The sequence below is a fragment of the Chinchilla lanigera genome, unplaced genomic scaffold (genome assembly GCF_000276665.1).
Source record: "Chinchilla lanigera isolate Chin_1 unplaced genomic scaffold, ChiLan1.0 scaffold00001, whole genome shotgun sequence".
Classification (NCBI taxonomy): Eukaryota; Metazoa; Chordata; class Mammalia; order Rodentia; family Chinchillidae; genus Chinchilla; species Chinchilla lanigera.
In genome coordinates, this window is record NW_004955402.1 from 62,269,225 (window position 1) to 62,287,012 (window position 17,788).

The following is a 17,788-nucleotide window of genomic DNA, read 5'->3' on the forward strand; positions in this document are numbered from 1 at the left end:
GTCGTGAGTTCGGTTCCCGGTACCGGAGAAAAACCAAAAAAAAAAAAAAAAAAAAACAAACAAAACTAATGGTAGACCGTAAAGTATTGGTTACAGTGGTTTAAAAATAGTACAGTTTAACTTTGATCAGTGTAAATTCATACAGCCTTTCTAGATTGGCTGTATCCTAAGAATACCTGTTGATGGGTCTGTATAGTGGTTACTGTGTGCATGAGTTTTTAGATTGTCTGTGAAATTAAGTCTTTTCATCTAAAGTGTAGTATTTTAGAAACCTTCCATAATTGCACAGTAGGAATTCTATGCCATTTTTAGCACAAATGGCAATTTCTGAATTGCTAATAGATATAATTTATACTTAGATTTTAAAGAAACTGCTGAGGAAAAGAGAGCTTTCTTTCCTGCTGTGATTAATTTATGAAATAACTCAAAATAGTTTTAGACAGTAATTGAACATGATTATAAATATAAAGGTATTACCAGTGTAACTGATTTTTTTAGTCACACACACAACTGTATGGTGATGTAGGTAACTTTATTATATACCAACAAGTACTTCTAGGCTCTTTAAGCCCACAATATGTAGTTAACCCATTGCTTTACTCTTTTTGGAATTGTTGTACCTTTCACCTTGAATAAGAAATGGCATTCAGGAAGATTCGTTTTGCAAGTGGCAGATTTGCAAGTGGCTTGTAATGCTATTTGAATTATTCTCATCTACAAACATAAAGTTTGTTGTAATTTTTAATTTAAATCTAATAATTTGAGGCATTTGTAAATAGAAGTCTATTAATATGCCAGAGTTTGAGTTTTCATACTTAATGATAATTCCATTTAAATTTAAAAATACAAAAACATTCAGTATTTTCATTCCTAAAACTTTGTTGTGGTGGAATTTATTTTATATGTGAAAGTAATGTTAAATATCAACTATGAAAAGGCCACAAAGAATGATATATAGGTTCTGTCTTCTTGAAAATTGGTCTGTTATTTACATATTTTTATATATTACCCATTTTTCATGTTTTGAGGGAAACAAATATAAAATGTTATATAGTTACACCTGTTCATGTTTGGCTTGTTCATTCAATCTTTGTAAAGCCAGGATGCTCATGGTAAAATGCATGGCTGTCTTTTTAAATTTTTACCACTTTATAAATGTAAGATTAATAAGACTTTTCCATTGTAAGAGTTTCTTGGCATCAAAATACACACTTGTATATTCATACACTTGCTAACACTGGGAATGTTATACTATTATTTGCTTAATGTACATGTTAAGATTTATAGGTTGTGTAAAACTAAAAATTTTATACAAGGAAGCAGATCTTCTTAGGGATGGATACTTTTATTATAGTAGAAAGGCTTTACTGTCTTTTTAATTTTTTTTAGTTTATCTTAAAAATAATTTGTTACCATGAATCAGCCTTTTGACTGTTTGAAGGAGATGTCATTATATATTTTGCTGAATATAATTATTTAATTGAACGTTAAAATATTTACTTGAAAGAATTGTGTTAATTTTCTCTTTTCTTTTTTAGGTTTTATATGAACAATTCAAGTTTTTCCTGAATCTCTATTTTCTGGTAGTATCCTGCTCACAGTTTGTACCTGCATTGAAAATAGGCTACCTCTACACCTACTGGGCTCCTCTGGTAAAAGAAAGGACTTTTAAAATTAAGCTTATTTATTCAATTTAAAATATAATTTTAAGAGTTGAGTTGACTGATAGATCAGTAAATTGACCACATTTTTGAACATGATGTTGTTGGTGTGTATCATGGAACTTTTGTTAAAAGATTTCACCAAATTTTATGACTTAATCCTTTTGAGCCCTGTAGCCAGTGTAAGGCACCGTACTGCCCGAAAGCTGCTGGCATCTATGGGTCCCCTCAGCTGGAGAAGTTATAAAGTGTCCTATTTGGGGCATTCAGCTTGTCTTAAGAGTTGCAGGTCTGTCTGCCTGCCTGTCTCCCTCCCTTCTGTGTTAAGGAACAATTGGGAATGATGCTAGGAATTGTGGTTTCTGTTTACTCTCTTGAATCTCCATCAGTGGTGAAAGTTGTAAAGTATTTGATTGCAATACAGAACATTTATGGTTAATAATTCAGTGTGTAACTTTTGAAAGGTTAGTGATGTTTATCATTTTCATTTTAAGCATATTCTTAGTTTTATGCTTAGTTGATAGTTTTCCTTAATTTTTTAGCCTGCATATACAGTAGAAAAATGTTATTTCCTTTTTTAGTTTTTTTGGGGGTGTAGATGACCAGAGGAGTCTGGGCAGGATATAAAGTGGGTGAAATGTACCACGGCCCTGCCCCCTGTCACTCCCTTGTGTGGGCTTCAGAACTGGATGGTCTGCTTTTGAGCTGATTTTTGCTGGCTTGTGTAAGCCCCTCCCCAACCAGAAACTCTTTACCATTAAAGCAGGCTAGCTTGGAGAGCACAGATCTTGATACAAGACAGGTCCTGTGCTTCTCATTAGTAAAGCTGTGCTGAGGGTAGCTTTGTAACTTCTGGTTCACATAGATTTCATAGTGGGATAATTTGAGTAATGAAAGTAACTTTATGTGGAATATAAATACAAAATTACTGGACAATTAAATATAATAAGTTAGTGAGATTGAAATAAATATTACTGAACATGGGTAAAAACGTAACGCTATAGCACCCATCAGCTATCAAGATAAGTATGTCAGTATTGCTCTTTTGAAAGGTAGTTAGTATATATTAAAGACTTTGAAAATAGATCCAGCATTTTTATTTAAGGAATTTATTCTATAGAAATAATAATTGATCACTAAGACTGTCCATTATTATTTTGATAAAATTATTTAAAAACTCAAACGTATAACTGGATTATTTTAAATTGTGCTTATCCTATACACATATTGGAGTACCGTGTAACCTTAAGCATGATGTTTAGGAAAAATAACCCAGAAATTCTATAAAGAAGATCTCTTTGTTAATATAGGAAAACATAAAGGAATGTTTAAACATGGTCTAGGTCTAAAGATACTTATTTAGCTGGGAGTGGTGTTACATATTTGTAATCCCAGCCTTGGGAGGCTGAAGCAGGAGGATCCCCATAAGTGAGCCCAGAGGCCAGCCTGGTTTACATAATTTAAGGCTAATCTAAACTACATAGTGTGCTCTTGTCTTTAAAAAGAAAAACAAAACAAACAAAACCCCAAAAAATCCAAAAAAGAACTTTATTGGAAACTGTAAGATTGTAGATTCTAAAATCAACTTAGATGTCTCTTTTTTTAATGAAAGAAAATATTAAGAGGGATTTCTGTATATGCTCTTGGCCTTTTTTTTTTTTGGAGCTCTTGGTCTTCTATACCAGTTTATTTTAGCACTGTAGTCCAAGGCATATAGTAACATAATATTTATGTTTATAGCATTTCTTTTCCTTGCTTGTTCTCTAAAGTTCTGTAAGATTGTTCAAGAGAAAGGTCTTAGTTAACATTTCCAGATCTCTCTTAGACAAGAACACAGTCATAGCTGGTGGTTATAAAATTTTATGTCTGTTGTCCACTAATATTATAAAAAAAGTTACTTGAAACTTATCTCCTTTGCTTTCTAACTAAAACTGGTACTTTTTGACAATAACAGCTTAATTAATAAGCTTTCTTTTTCTGTTACTCTTGGCAATATTAACCTACTAGCTTTTTTGTGAACTAATTTATGTTTTCCTATATAAGAGAAGAGTAAACTGAAAATTCATATTGTTCAGCTGTCAGAACAATTCTTTGAGGCAAAGCTGGTATAATCAGTAATAAAGCAGATTGCAATGCTTCTATCAAAATTTATAAGGTAGAATATAAATTTATGAAGATTTTTAGATAAAATTATGACTGTGGATGTTTTCCTTATTTTTCTCTACTTTTCTGTTTCTTTCATTTTTTGAGATGGGGTCTTAGTATGTAGTTGAGAATGACTTGGAGCTTGTTGTATAGCCCAGGCTGGCCATGAACTCAGCATCATCTTCCTGCCATGATCTGAGTGCTGAGATTACAGGCATGTGCCACCATGCCTAACTTGACTCTGTGGATTTTAACATGCTTTCTTCCATATAAAATATGTCCATTGGTTTATTGAAAGGAACAGTTAATGCTTAAATTTTTTTTCTTGACCAGTTTTGCATGCTTATATCTGGTAATCTGAACAACTAATTTGACAACAACAATATGCAATATAACAACTATTGTTGAATTCCTACCATGTTGTTTAGGTGAAGCTCTGTATCATTTCTAATTTTTTAAAATTACTTTTCATTGTCTTTAGTTGTTTGATCAATTTTGCATTCTTACATCTGGTAATCTGAGCAACTTTGTTGAAGAAAACAGTATATAGTGTAACAACCATTGTTAATTCCTATCATCTTGTTTTGAAATTGTGTATCCTTTTTATTGCTTTTGTGTTGTTTTGCTTTTGTCTTCGTTGTTGTTACTGTTTCTTTTTTTCCTTTAAAATAAAAAAATACCTTTGTGCCACTTTGGTAGTAACACATGATCAGAAGTCTGACTTCCCATTTGATTTAAAAATTCTTCTATCCATCCCTTTTTTTGTGTCTGCAAAAAAAAAAAATATGAACTGTTAACATAGAGGCCCACTGATTTTAGATTCTTGGTTAAGAAGAAAAGAATGGCATCAACTTCCTTATCCTCCAGTTTGCTTTATGCTCCTGTTCTGGCCATGGGGTGTATGGTCACATAGATGTACTGGAGGTAGATACGATGGTGCTAGCTCCTCTTGGCAGTTTCTGATTCTGCACATCTATGATTTATTCTGATAAACATTTAATTTGGAAATGTATCATTAAGCAGCTTATAAATTTCAGCAGTCCTTGGCTGTGACTAACCTTCTGTGTCTTCCTAAAAGTGATATTTTCCTCCCCCTCAGTCAAACCCAGGGCCTCAAGCATACTAAGCAGTTGCTTTACCACTGAGCTATACTCTCAGCTCCTGAGTGTTTAGCTTTTATTTTTAGAAGTTGGAGAGTTTTCTTCTTTGTTCTGTCCTCTCTAATATTATTCCATTAGAAGAGGGGTCTTATTTTCAATGACTGCTTGAGTTCTTAGAAGTACTAGGAAGTAGCAGATTTATTTTGTGGTTTATAAATACTGCATTAAGAATTAACATTTGGGGCTGGGAATTTAGCTCAACGGCAAAAGCGCCTGCCTGGCAAGCGCAAGGTCGTGAGTTCGGTTCCCGGTACCGGAGAAAAACCAAAAAAAAAAAAAAAAAAAAAAAAAAAAAGAATTAACATTTGTTGTTTTTAAGTCACTTGTTTAAAGGGACAAAAGTTAGAGTTATTGGGAGGGTGTTACATATATGTTTGGGGCACATTCACTGATGAGTAAAAGGGACAAAGTTTAGATAGGGCTGAATCATATCTGTGGTGCAGAAAATTTCACACTTGTTTTTGATATGCTCTTCTGATTAAAAACTACTCATCTAAAATAATGTCTACAATTTGTAAATAAAATGTGCTTGTTATTTGCTGTTATTTTCCTAACATTCAAAGTAAGTCAGTCACAAATAGAATTGTAAGTAATTACTTCTACATCATAAATATGAGTCTGTAATAATAAATATTTTCTTATATGGGAATGGCTGCATAGAAGTATATTTTCTGGATTCATAGATGAATAATTTTTATGTTGCTGAAATGGAACTGTTACTAACAATGTATGTGTATAGTGTATTGTCTTCTTACCCAAGAATTAGTGAAGTCTTAGAACTAGTGGTATCTTTGAATCAGGTAAATATTCTGTTTCATCATTTGAGTGTACCATGAATTTTTTTATTTGGGTTTAGTTAGTTGTTTTCAGTTTTTCATATTTAAACTTGTATCTTTGAATTTTTTTCTTTTAGGATAATTTTCTGGAAATGAAACTGCTTAAATATGTATAAGTTTTAAGACTTGAGAACTAAATTTCTTAAAGGTTTTTTATTTTCAAAGTCTGAGCTCTTTTAATTTAACAGAAAATAATATTTAATGAAATGATCCAGGCATTTAGTGCACAAATTTAACTTTCTCCCAAACAGCAAGATAATATGGGCTCAGGAATTCTCATATACTATAATGCAACAAAGCAACAGTGCTTTTAGAGAATTATCTTTAGGTAAATAGTAAGTAATATACTATGAATAAACATATCCATGAAAAGCTAACGTTTCAAGTACTATATTGAACATAAGTGGTTATAAATCTTTGGTGGTTGGAAATCTTTGTCTTGTTCCTGGTTTTAGAGGGAAAACTTCAAGTCATTACTCATTTAATGTGATGCTGGCCATTGGTTTTTTCGTAAATGCCTTTTATCAGATTTAGGTAAATTCCTTCTATATTTTCTATACCTTGTATACCTTCTATACCTTTTTATCATGAAGGAGTGGTAGGTTATGTCAAAAGTATTTTCTGCATCTGTTGATATAATAATGAGGTTTTTGTCTTCTGTTTATGTTGTATATTACATTTATTGATTTGCATATGTTTAACTATCCTTGCAAACCTGGGATGAAACTTACTTGGTCATGATGTGTGATCCGTTGATGATATGTTGCATTCTGTTTGCAAAAATCTTACTGAGAATTTTTGCATCTGTGTTCATTGAGGGGATTGGCCTATAGTTTTTTTTTTTAGTTGGGTCTTTGGTTTTGGGAGCAGAGTGATGCAGGCTTCTAGAAATGAGTTTGGAAATGTTTGTGATATAATATCCTTAAAGGTTTTGTAGAATTTAGCAATAAATCCATGAGGTCCTGGGCTTCTTTTAGTTTGTAGGTTTTTTGCTCCTGCATCAATTTCATTGGTTATTGTTGGATTGTTTAAAATTTTTATATCTTCTTGATTTAGTATTGTAAATGGATTTAGTAATTTATATGAATCTAGGAATCTGTCCATTACTTTAAGATTTTTCACTTTGTTAGAATACAGTTCATCATAATAATGTCCGTTGTGATTTTGCCTTTTTCATTTCTAATTGCATTGGTGTAAGTCTTTTCTTTCTTCGGTAAATTTGGCTAATGGTGTACCGTGTTTATTTTTTCAAGGAACCAACTCTTTGATTCGCTGATTCTTTGTAAGTTTTTTTTAGCGAGTTCATTATTTTCCACTCTGATTTTTGTGATTTCCCTGCTTAATTTTGATTTGGGCTTGGATTGCTTTTGTTTTTGAATATCTGGAGGTTCTTTGTTTGAGCTCATTCTGTTTTTCTAATGTAAGCATTGACTGCCATAAGCTTCCCTCTTAGGACAGCTTTCATTTTGTCACATAGGTTCTGGTGTGTCCTTTGCTTCCAGAAATTGTTTGCTTTCTCCTGAGACCCCTTGAGTGTTCCAGGGTGTGTTAGTATGTTTCTAGGTGTTTCTAAATTTTGTGTGGTTGATTTCATTCTACTGTGGTCTGATAGTAAACATGGGGTAATTTTTATTTTTTTATATTTATTTAAGCAAGGTTTGTGAACTAGCATGTGCTTTATTTTAGACAAAGTTCCATGTACTGCTGAGAAGAATGTATACTCTTCTGTAGTGTAGAACATACACTCTGTAGATAACTTTTAAGTACATATGTTCAAGGGTGTGGTTCAATTCTGATGTATCTTTATTGATTTCTTTGTTTAATTGATCTCTTTGTAAAAATGGTATATTAAGGTACCCTATTATGAATAGATTAGTATTTATTTGGTCTTTTTTATTTTTATTTATTTTTATTTTAAAGAGAGTAGTAAATGAGAAACAAACAAATAGAACAGTAGCAGCATACCAGTATCACAAGCATAAACAAATCAAAGCAAGAACAAAGTGGTATAGAGTGGTATAGAGTAACAAAGACAAAATAATATGAATCAACAGTGGTTGTTATATTACATATTGCTATCCTCAACTACATTGCTCCGATTACCTCATTTGGTTTTTTATGGTCTAATCATATTTGTTTTATGAAAATAGCTGCTGCAGTATTTGGTGGATTATTCACTTAACCTTCTTTGTTTCTTCTGATCAGTTTTAGCTTGAAGTTTATTTTGAGAGTAAAATTGTACCCCTGTTTGCGTTTTGGTGTTCTGGTGTATGAAATATTGCTTTGCATTTTTTGATTTTTATTCTGTGACTATCTTTCTGGATTAGATGAGTTTCTTGAATACAATAGACTGTTGGATTGTTTTTTGATCCAGTCCACTCTAAATCATGTCTTTTAATTGGAGAGTTGAGACCATTAACATTGAGAGTTTTTACTGGGAGCTATGAATTCTTGTCATTGTGCTCTTTGTCTGTTGATGATTCCTTTGTTTTTCTTTTCCTTTTTTTTTTTTTTTTTTGGCTTATATATTTGCTTTGCTTGATGTACAGTGATCTCTCACCTATCGCAGGAATTATGTTCCAGACCCCCGCGATAGGTGAAAATCCGTGAAGTAGTGGTGTTATATTTATTTTACTATTTATATATACTTTAAGACTTTATAAATCCTTCTCACACTCCTATAAACCTTTCCCACTCTCTTATTAACCTTTCCGACACACTTATAAACACTTCATATGCTCTTAAACACTTTCTACACTCTTAAACCTACGTAATTTTAACAACATGTAAAATGCTATGTGGGTACTCAACAGTGAAGTATACTACAACTTGAATGAGGAGAGATGCTGAACTTATGGGCACAGTGCAGGAGAGCAGACTGATGCTATAGTCACTGAGCCAATCAACGCCCAGGGTACAGGACACAGTGCTGTGGATGGTCACCTTCCGTTCCATTTGCCAGTAGTGTGCTGTGTACAATCTCATGTTGACAAATTTGTGCAAGTGGTAATGGTGTATTGCATTTCCATTGTGTACAGTACAATATTCATCCCCTGATGAAATATATAACTGTATTCTATTTCATTTTAATATTCTTTTAATATGTTTGAATTAACATTTTAAAATCTTTAGGCAAAATTAATTACAATCATAAATATTATATAAATACCTATATACCTCAAAATCCCGTTATATAGCAACAACTCTGCGACGCAGAATTAGATATATTTTTTTTAAAAACTCATGATACACTGAAGCCGCAATGTGAATCATGATGTAGCAAGGGATGACTGTATTCATTCCTTCTGGTTTCTGGCTTTGGTCTCTAGGACAGTGATGGAACCTTTTAGAGCTTTCTATGATACAATGAGCTGTGGCACATGTGCCATGGGTTCACCATCACAGTGCTTTTTGAAGTGCTGGTTTAGTATTTATAAATCTCTTGAGTTGTTCTTTTTCCTGCGAAGTTCTTACTTTTCTGTCTATTTTGAAAGAAAGTTTTGCTGGCTATGTTAATCTGGGTTGGAAGTTATTTGCTTTTTAGGGCATGAAATAACTTCATTTCAGACTCTTCTGGCCTTTAGGGTTTGTATTGAAATGTCTGCTGTAATTCTAAAGGGTTTTCCTTTATATGTGTGTGGTTTTTTTTTTTTTTTTTTTTTTTTTTTTTTTTTTGCTTTGACAGCCTTTGAAATTCTGCTCTTTTGTTTGGACATCTTGCATTTTAATTATAATGTGTCATGTGGAGCTTCTTTTTTCTTCACAGTTGGTGTCTGTAACCTTCGCTTACTTGCATGTTGAATTCTTTCTTCATACTTGGGAAGTTTTCTATTATGATTTCTATGAGCAAATTCATTATTCCTTGTGTGCTATCTTCTAGTTTCTCTCTACCTCCATTTAGCCTTAGGTTGGTTTTACTAGTGTTGTCTGGTAGCTGATGATTGTTTTTGTTCTCTTACCAAGTTTAAGGCTTCTAGTAATTCATCACAATTTACTGTTTTGTCCTAGATTTCAAAAACCCTGTCTTCACATTGGTCATTTGTGCAATTTTAGAGTTTTATACATTTTTTTTATACCTGTTATTTTTGTCTCTACCTTTTTTGAAGTCTCTATATCTTAGGTGAATTTATCATTCTTGTTTTGAACCATTTTGTTAAGCTTTTCCAAGTTTTTATTTGTTCCTTGCACGTCCACATTAGTCATTTTGTATGATAATTTCATGAGCTTTTGGATTATGTTGTTTTGAACTTGCCAAGTGTATTTCTTCTCTTACCACTTCACAAAGCTCCTCTCCTGGTGATTGCTTTCTTCTCTATCAGTACTCTGTAGTTCTGCCTTGCAAGAGCTGGAAGACCTAGAGGGCCTGTTGTTGCCTTTCTTCTCCATGTTCTTGTGTGTATATATATGATATATGTACATGATATATATTCTTTATATTTTTGTGCTGAGCATTGAGGTCAAGTAGAGTAAGGATAGACTGTAGTTAATATGAAGGTGTTTTTAGTTGGATTCTTCCCGCCATCAGTATATTACAACTTTTCCACAGATACTGTTCACCTCTTGTGCTATATTTTAAAATGGTTTGGACTAAGTATGTTATAAGGTGAGGGTTATTATTGGTTATAACAGTGTGAGCAGATCTGGTTGAACCTCACTTATCTGAGTTAACATGTTCCTGTTGACATGAACCACCAGTGGCCCCATCTGGCAACTTGAACCACTGGTGGTTAGCTATTTAACATCAGACAATGTAATTCAAATTAGGATCACCTGGCAGTGAGACGTGAATTACAGTCTTGTTGTGAACATGTTAAGCTTTGGATTTACAGTTTCTTCTTTTGTCGATATTTGTCAGTAATCTTTCTGGCCTCTGCTGTTTTGTTATTTAGTGGTGAATCTGCCATGTGGAAGGAAAAGGGAGGGGCAAAGTTAAGAAAATGGGTGAAAGAGGACTGTAAGTCAGTAAGATGAACTGCAGATAGTAAAAATAATAATAGGTAACAAAAAGGTAGATTTGGGGTTTCATTCTGTTAGAAGACTTTTTTATAGGTGGGGTAAAGGATTAATGTTGAAGATTCTAAGAATATATTTGTAGAGTCAGGGTGAGGATGTAGGAGGAGGGAAATGTAATTTGCGATTAAGGAATGCTGCAAGCTTGTCAGAATTTGCTGATTTATTTGTGCACATACAAGGTGGAGAAGAGGCAAGTGAGAACAAGGGTCTAGGAAAGATGAAGAGAAGCAAAAGGAATAGAATATAAATATTTCTTGTTAGCTACCTACCTTTTTAATGACTATTGGGACTTACCACCAAGGAACACTATTCAGATTTATGACCATTATTTGGACTTACAACCTGTCTTTTTAATTTTTTGTAGTTTTGTACATCTTGTTTATAGAGCCTCAATGTCCTTCTTTTGTACTGTATATTTTGTTTATATAGTACTATAATTTTTGCTGGTTGTACTGTACAATGTTTATATAGTACTGTAATTTTTTGCTGAATATACTGTACAGTAATTTTATATTCTAATTACTGCATGTAAGAGTTATGTAAATAAAAACAAAGTCATCAAGTTGGAGTTTCCTTTGACCATTTATTTGTTCTGAATATTGTGATATAATACTATATACAATTCTTTATTTAGTGACCTCATTTAGTGAATTTGGTCCTTAAATGAGGACTGTCTGTAAATAGGACAAAAGGTTAATATGAGATAAGATGGGAATATTTGAGGGATAGTGAAAGTCAGGAAAAAAATTGTAAGGAAGCATTTAAAAGTGGAAGAAACAAATAAATAATATTGCTATAGATGCTAGAGTTAAAATGCGTAGGGAGGTGAGAAGAGAGAAAACAGCTGAATCAAAGTGGAAAAAAAAAGGAACAATAACAACTATGTAAAATAAAAAAAAAGAAAAAGAATTCCTCTGGGAACTGGCTCAAGCAATCCAACAAGAGAATATAGTGCAGTTTCTTCATGACCACTATGCCATAGAGTCAAAATACCCACACAATCCCTTGTCTTTGTTGCAGTCTGGTTGCACGTGGCTACATGTGGTCTGCACAGATGGGTCTTTGCTTCAGTGACTTGCATGGTGTACTGGCATGGAGGGTAGGAGCAAAGCTGACTTGGCTTGTAGGCAGGTGCAGGTACCCATTACTTACCAGGTAAGCAGTTCACAGGGCAAGTACCCACGGGCTGGGCAAGCACATCTATGACTTAGTGGGAAAGCAAGCTCTTAGGGCATGTGCCGGCGGATTGGGTGCACTCACCTGTGACTTAGCTGATAAGTGGACTGTCAGGGCTGGTGCTGGGTGATCAGGGCACACTTGCTTGCATCTCAGTGGGCAAGCAGGCTCACAGACTGGATGACTGATGAATTGGGAACACTCCTTTCTAACTCTGTGGGTAGGAAGGCACACAATGCTGGTGTGGAGTTAACTTAGTATGCTTGCCTGTGACTCTGTGGGCAAGTGGGTTTACAGGGTAGCTGCTGACTGACTAGCTACATTTGAGTACAACCCAGCAGGCAAGCAGCCTCACAGGACGGATGCCAAGTGGACTGGGCACATTTGCCTGGGACTCCATAGGCCAGCAGGCTCACAAGGGGGTGGCACAAGGGATTTGCGCACATGCCGGTGACTTGCTGGGCCTGGGTAGGAGTAGGAGCAGAGCTGACTCTGAATGGCATCAGCTAGAGTGTCCTTTTTGTATGTTTATCCCCTTAGTGGCCACAGTCTGGAGGTGGCCTCCCCTACCCTTATAAGTACTGGAGAGGATACTGTACCAATGCAGCTTACCCCAGTGTGTATAGAGTAGGGGTAGTGATGATTTGATGAGTAGTTTGTGTATGCAAAGTCTCCCTGGAGTCTGATATGTGCACAGCACAGGCACATAGGCTATTTGACACATTTTGAAAAATGGCTGCTCCCCATGGAGTTGGGGGTGAGGGGTAGACCAGCCGCAAGAGTGCTGCTTTCCTTTTTCAGCTGTCTCTTTGGTTAGATCTGCGTTTACCATCTTCCTATTAATATTCTACTTCATGGTGAAAGCTCTTGCCCAACTTCACAATACCTTATTTCTTAGTGAATCGTTTCTGAGATTCTCTGTGATGCCTTCTTACATGATCAAGCCTTGTTGGAGCTACCTCTGTCTTTTTCAAATCTCCTATAAAAATATGTTTTTACCTTGTCCTCTGAATTCTTACAGAATAAATCTGAGGAGTTTCTTCTACTGGAAGAATGTCTTTCTGATTTATATGGCTTTTATGTTTTGCTACTACTTCAGTTTTATAGCTGTTATAAAGATCTCTTGAATCTTGAATTCAAGACAAAGAAATCCGAAGACAAAGAAAGAGGGCAGCTATCGTTCTCTTTTACATGTATTTTTGATATTGTAAGTTACCTTACTTTTTTAGCAGATTTTCTACTTCTTATTTTTGGTTAAGAAAAGATGCTGAAGTATTAGTGGAACTGGGTAGCATTCATCTTTTCTATTCCGAGCTACCTGGTTTGAGGATGCCATAGATGAATATCTTTTAGAAGTGTGAGCAGACCTTCAGTGGTTCCTCTTATGTTCTTTATGCCATCTGTGACCAGAAGAGGAATAGGTAGGGTAAGGAAGAAGAAACCTATTCATCATCAGAAGCAACACTTGAAGAGGAAGATGATTTTCTTCTCTTCTTTAGCGTTTTCTTCTAAGAGCTCCATAACATTTCTTGTTTCTAATTTTTTCTCCTTTCTTCCTTTTCAACTTTTTTCCTAACTCTACCAAGATTTCTGCATATATTTATGAAGTTTCTCCAAACCATTCTTTTCATTTTTAAAAATTTCATCCAAAATCAGAGCTTTCTTAGAGTAATTTTCATCGTTTAAAAATGTCTCTTTTTCTTCAAACTACTCTCCTCTTTCTTTTAAGTATCTGGTAGAGGTGTTTTCTCACAGCCCTGGGAGTAGCACAGTTTTCTAATGCAAGTTCAAAATCTTTATTGCTTTGTTTATACTTCCTTTGGTTGCATATAATGCTTGACAAGCTACCAAAGCTTCTACATTTTATTTTTAGGACCCTGTTGTAGTCATTCATAGCATCCAAATGTTGCTTAACCTTAAAATAATCAACTCTAGTGTTCTCACATTTTAACCCAAGATACAGACCATTTTTTCTTATGCAGAAACAAAATCTTCTCCAGAGAAATTTTTGCTTTGTCGGCCTCTCATTAAAGATGGTGGATTACATTAATCTCTTCCTAGTTTTTCTAAGAGAAATGCAACTACTTCTGGATCAACAAATCCCAGGGTACTTGGCATGATATTTTTATAGGACTCTAAGCAATTACTATTTAGTTCAGCAGTTCTTCTGTAATACAAAGGAAGCTGTTCAGAAATAATTATGTCTAGTTTAATACCATATAGGTGTGGTAGAAGAGATGAGCTATACAGAGCTGTTTATCACCATTGGGCATGGTGATACAGTAATTGGAAGAATTAACTCCATTGAGGAATTGGTCTTTTCATGGTATGGTTTAGGAAGTGGCATCATGTGGGACACATACCACTTAGAAATCTCTCTGGAGTCACAGATAGGGACCAGTACCATGAAAAGCTTGCAGTGTCTCTGTATAGCTCATCTCTTCTACTACATTTTATGTTTTAGAGAGTAATATAAGTTGAAGGAAAAAAAGTAAAGATAAATAATTGTCCCATGACTATTTGTTAAAGTTCTGTTTTCTAAAATACTTATTTTATTTTGTTTCATAGGGATTTGTTTTGGCAGTTACTATCACACGTGAAGCGATTGATGAATTTCGGCGTTTTCAGCGAGATAAAGAAGTGAATTCACAACTATATAGCAAGCTTACTGTAAGAGGTTAGCAAGACATTTTAAATACTACCTACCATTTGTATAATGGAATCATCATTGTAGAGTTTTAACATAATAAAAGAAAACAAACCCTAATTTCTGTTCTTGAAAATAGCTTCATAGAAATTCTACGTTATCCAATTTTTTTATAATATATTATGCATGCAATTCCTAGATATTTATTAGATTTTATTAGGTAGCTATTTATTCATTTTCTAGATACTTGGATGTGTGTGTAGGATTTATATGTATATGTTTCTATTTTTATATATACATATAAATGTGTACATAAATACATATGCATATACTAAAATTATATATATACTCTATTACAGTACTTAGACACACGTGAAACCTATCTTATATGTATACATTTTCTGTGATATATATCAGCTTTATCTAGAATCTGTTTTAGTATTATATTTTTTAACATTTATAAATGTCAGACACCTATACCGTGATGTTAATTATACTTCAATAAAAGGGCCTTTGAGGAGCTCAAATAAATTTTATGATTTAATAAGAACAGTTACATCCACGTTGCTCCTTTGTTCAGAAATTTAACGTTTGTCTAGCTTAAATTCTTAAAGACCTTGTTTATCTGATTTTTCAGTCCATTAATAGAAAAAATAAAGCAGTGTATTAGCAGATGGAATGGAATAAGCTATTACACATAGTCACTATGACAATAGAAAAGTAGCCATACATCAGCATTAAAGGAGACACTGAAACACTGAATGGAAATGCAAACCAAACCCAAGATACTACTTCATACCCTTTATGGGAAATCAAGTCTGTTCAGCAATGAATTTCAGAGTGGATTTTGTATCTTATTAACATATGTGGACATGTGTGAGGAATTATTTACCTGAAATCTCTTCAGAATTGTTCATTTTAACAGCCTATTGAGCTGTGTAACGCATATCATAAAATTCATTCACTTAAAATAATCAACTCATTGATATTTGGTACATTCATAAAGTTGTGCAATCATCACCATCATCTGTTTTTAGAATAATAACATTTGAAAAAGAAACCCCAAATACATGAGCAGCCATTCCTAAATCATCTCCTTCTTTTCCCACCCAAGCCCAAGAAACACTGTTTTCTGTATTTATTGTTTAACCTACTGATTTACAACTGGAATCATAAAATATGTGATCATTTGCTGTTGACTTCTTTCATTTGCCATATTTTCAGGGTTCATCCACATTGTAGCAAGGGTCGTACTTTATTTCTTTTTGTTGACAAATTACGTTCTACTGAACGATATAGCCTTATTTTATTTATTTGGATGGAAAGTTGGTTGTTTCTACTTTGTGACTCTTGTGAAACATCAAAATGTGTGTACAAGATTTTGCATGAACATTGTTTTAATTTCCCTTGGATATATTTCTAGGACTGTAATTCTTACTTTAGGAGATAACTATAACATTTTGATGAGGTACTGACCTGTTTTCCTGATGGCTGCCACATTTTGCATTCTCACCACCAGTGCATGATGATTCCAGTTCTACTACATCCTCACAAACACTTCTTACTGTCTGCCTTTTTTAGTGAGCCTATTACTTTTTGATTGTGCAGGGTATGAAGTAGTGTCTTGTGGGTTTAATTTGCATTTCTGTGATGGCTAATGATGTTGAATGTCTTCTCACATGCTGATTAGCCATTCCTGTATTTTGTTTGGATGACTGTCTATTCAAATCTTTCACCTGCTTTTTAAATGGGCTTCTTGTCTGTTAGCTGCTTAGTTGTAAGAGTTCTTTAGATACCCTGGATTAAATGTTATGTCAGATTTATGATTGCAGATAGTTTATCCTATTCTGTGGGCTCTATTTTCACTTTTTTGCTACATGTATTTATATTTGTTATTAATGTTGCTTATACTTTTGGTATTGTATCAAAGAAACAATTGCCATTCTAAGTTTACAATAACTTCTTCTTGTTTTTCTAGGAGTTTTATAGTTTTAGCCCTTACATTTAGGTCTGTGATTCATTTTCCCATAGCACTTTTTATGTGTTTTGAAATATGGGTCTACATGTTTCTCCATGAACATCAAGTTGTCTGGTACCATTTGTTTAAAAGACTGCTTTTTCTCAATTGTATTGAAAAATTATTAAAGAGCTTTGATGCTTTCAAATGTTGGCATGGTAGAGAAAAGATAAGTCTTAGAAAAAAAGATAAGCTTTAGTTTTGGGGAAAATAACTTATAAATGGTTAAATTGGGTGTAACTTTGCACTATCCTGTTAAGTGCATAGTATAAGTCCTAGCTTCTTTGAGAAATTGTTTTATCATAGGTGTTTGAACTGCACAGAGGTCGACTTCTGGTGTGTTAATTGTACAGTTGACAGGTAGAGTGGTGATGTCAGTGTACAAAGCACGATAGGCAGCTCCACATGCCCATCTATTGGGAGAAAAACAACAAAAATAACAACAACAACAACTAAGCAGTCTCTTAGAACTCTGTAGCAGAGACAGGTTTATAGTACCTGTGTGATTGCTAAGTCCAGGGAAAGGCAACTCAGGTACAGCAACAGCAAAACAGAAAGCTGTTCATTATTTTCCTTTTTTCTGTAAGGTGCTCTTGTTTCAGTCTCTCTCCAGCAAATCTTGAAGATAGAAGTCAGTGTCGTTGCAGAGGAGAACTTATTTAAAAGGATGATGTTTTGTTTTTCTAACCACTCCAAAGTACAGATCTTTTGTTTACCTAACTTGGAGCTCAGGGCAGGATAGCAGAAAAAAGCAGCATCAGGCATTTAATTGAATCCCAGGTTATGGAATAGTCACAGTAGCTTGGGACAAAAGCTTAGAGTTGAGTTCTTCACCAGAGTGTCAAACTTCAGACAGAAAATACTGGAGAGAAAATATTTTTGGGAAATTTGGGCATTCATAAGTTCCTATGTATCCTGTGGAGTTTTTGAGAGCCACATGCAGGCTGAGAACTGGAGGAATACTCAGAAAAGACCTGAGTTTTTTCACCTCTGGTGGATCTCTGCATTCAGTACAAATAGGAAATGAAAGCTAAGACAGAGTTGTAAATACCCTCAGCTGTTTGTTAGGTCCTGAAGGAAGGCTAGAATAGCGAGATAATCTAGAACTCCCCCCAGTCGTAAAATCTGTCAAA

At 34.1% G+C, this 17,788-nt stretch overlaps 1 protein-coding gene and 1 pseudogene across 3 annotated transcripts in view; one reads left to right on the top strand and one right to left on the bottom strand.

Moving 5' to 3' along the window:
• Positions 1-17,788, top strand: part of Atp9b (ATPase, class II, type 9B) — a 305,437-nt gene that overhangs the window by 37,350 nt on the left and 250,299 nt on the right. For all 3 annotated transcript variants that reach the window (XM_005373105.2, XM_005373106.2, XM_005373107.2), the window contains exons 4-5: positions 1,539-1,652; positions 14,560-14,668. In XM_005373105.2, the coding sequence (XP_005373162.1) occupies positions 1,539-1,652; positions 14,560-14,668 (223 nt within the window). The remainder of the gene's footprint in view (positions 1-1,538; positions 1,653-14,559; positions 14,669-17,788) is intronic.
• On the bottom strand, positions 12,931-14,429 carry LOC102008588 (annotated as a pseudogene).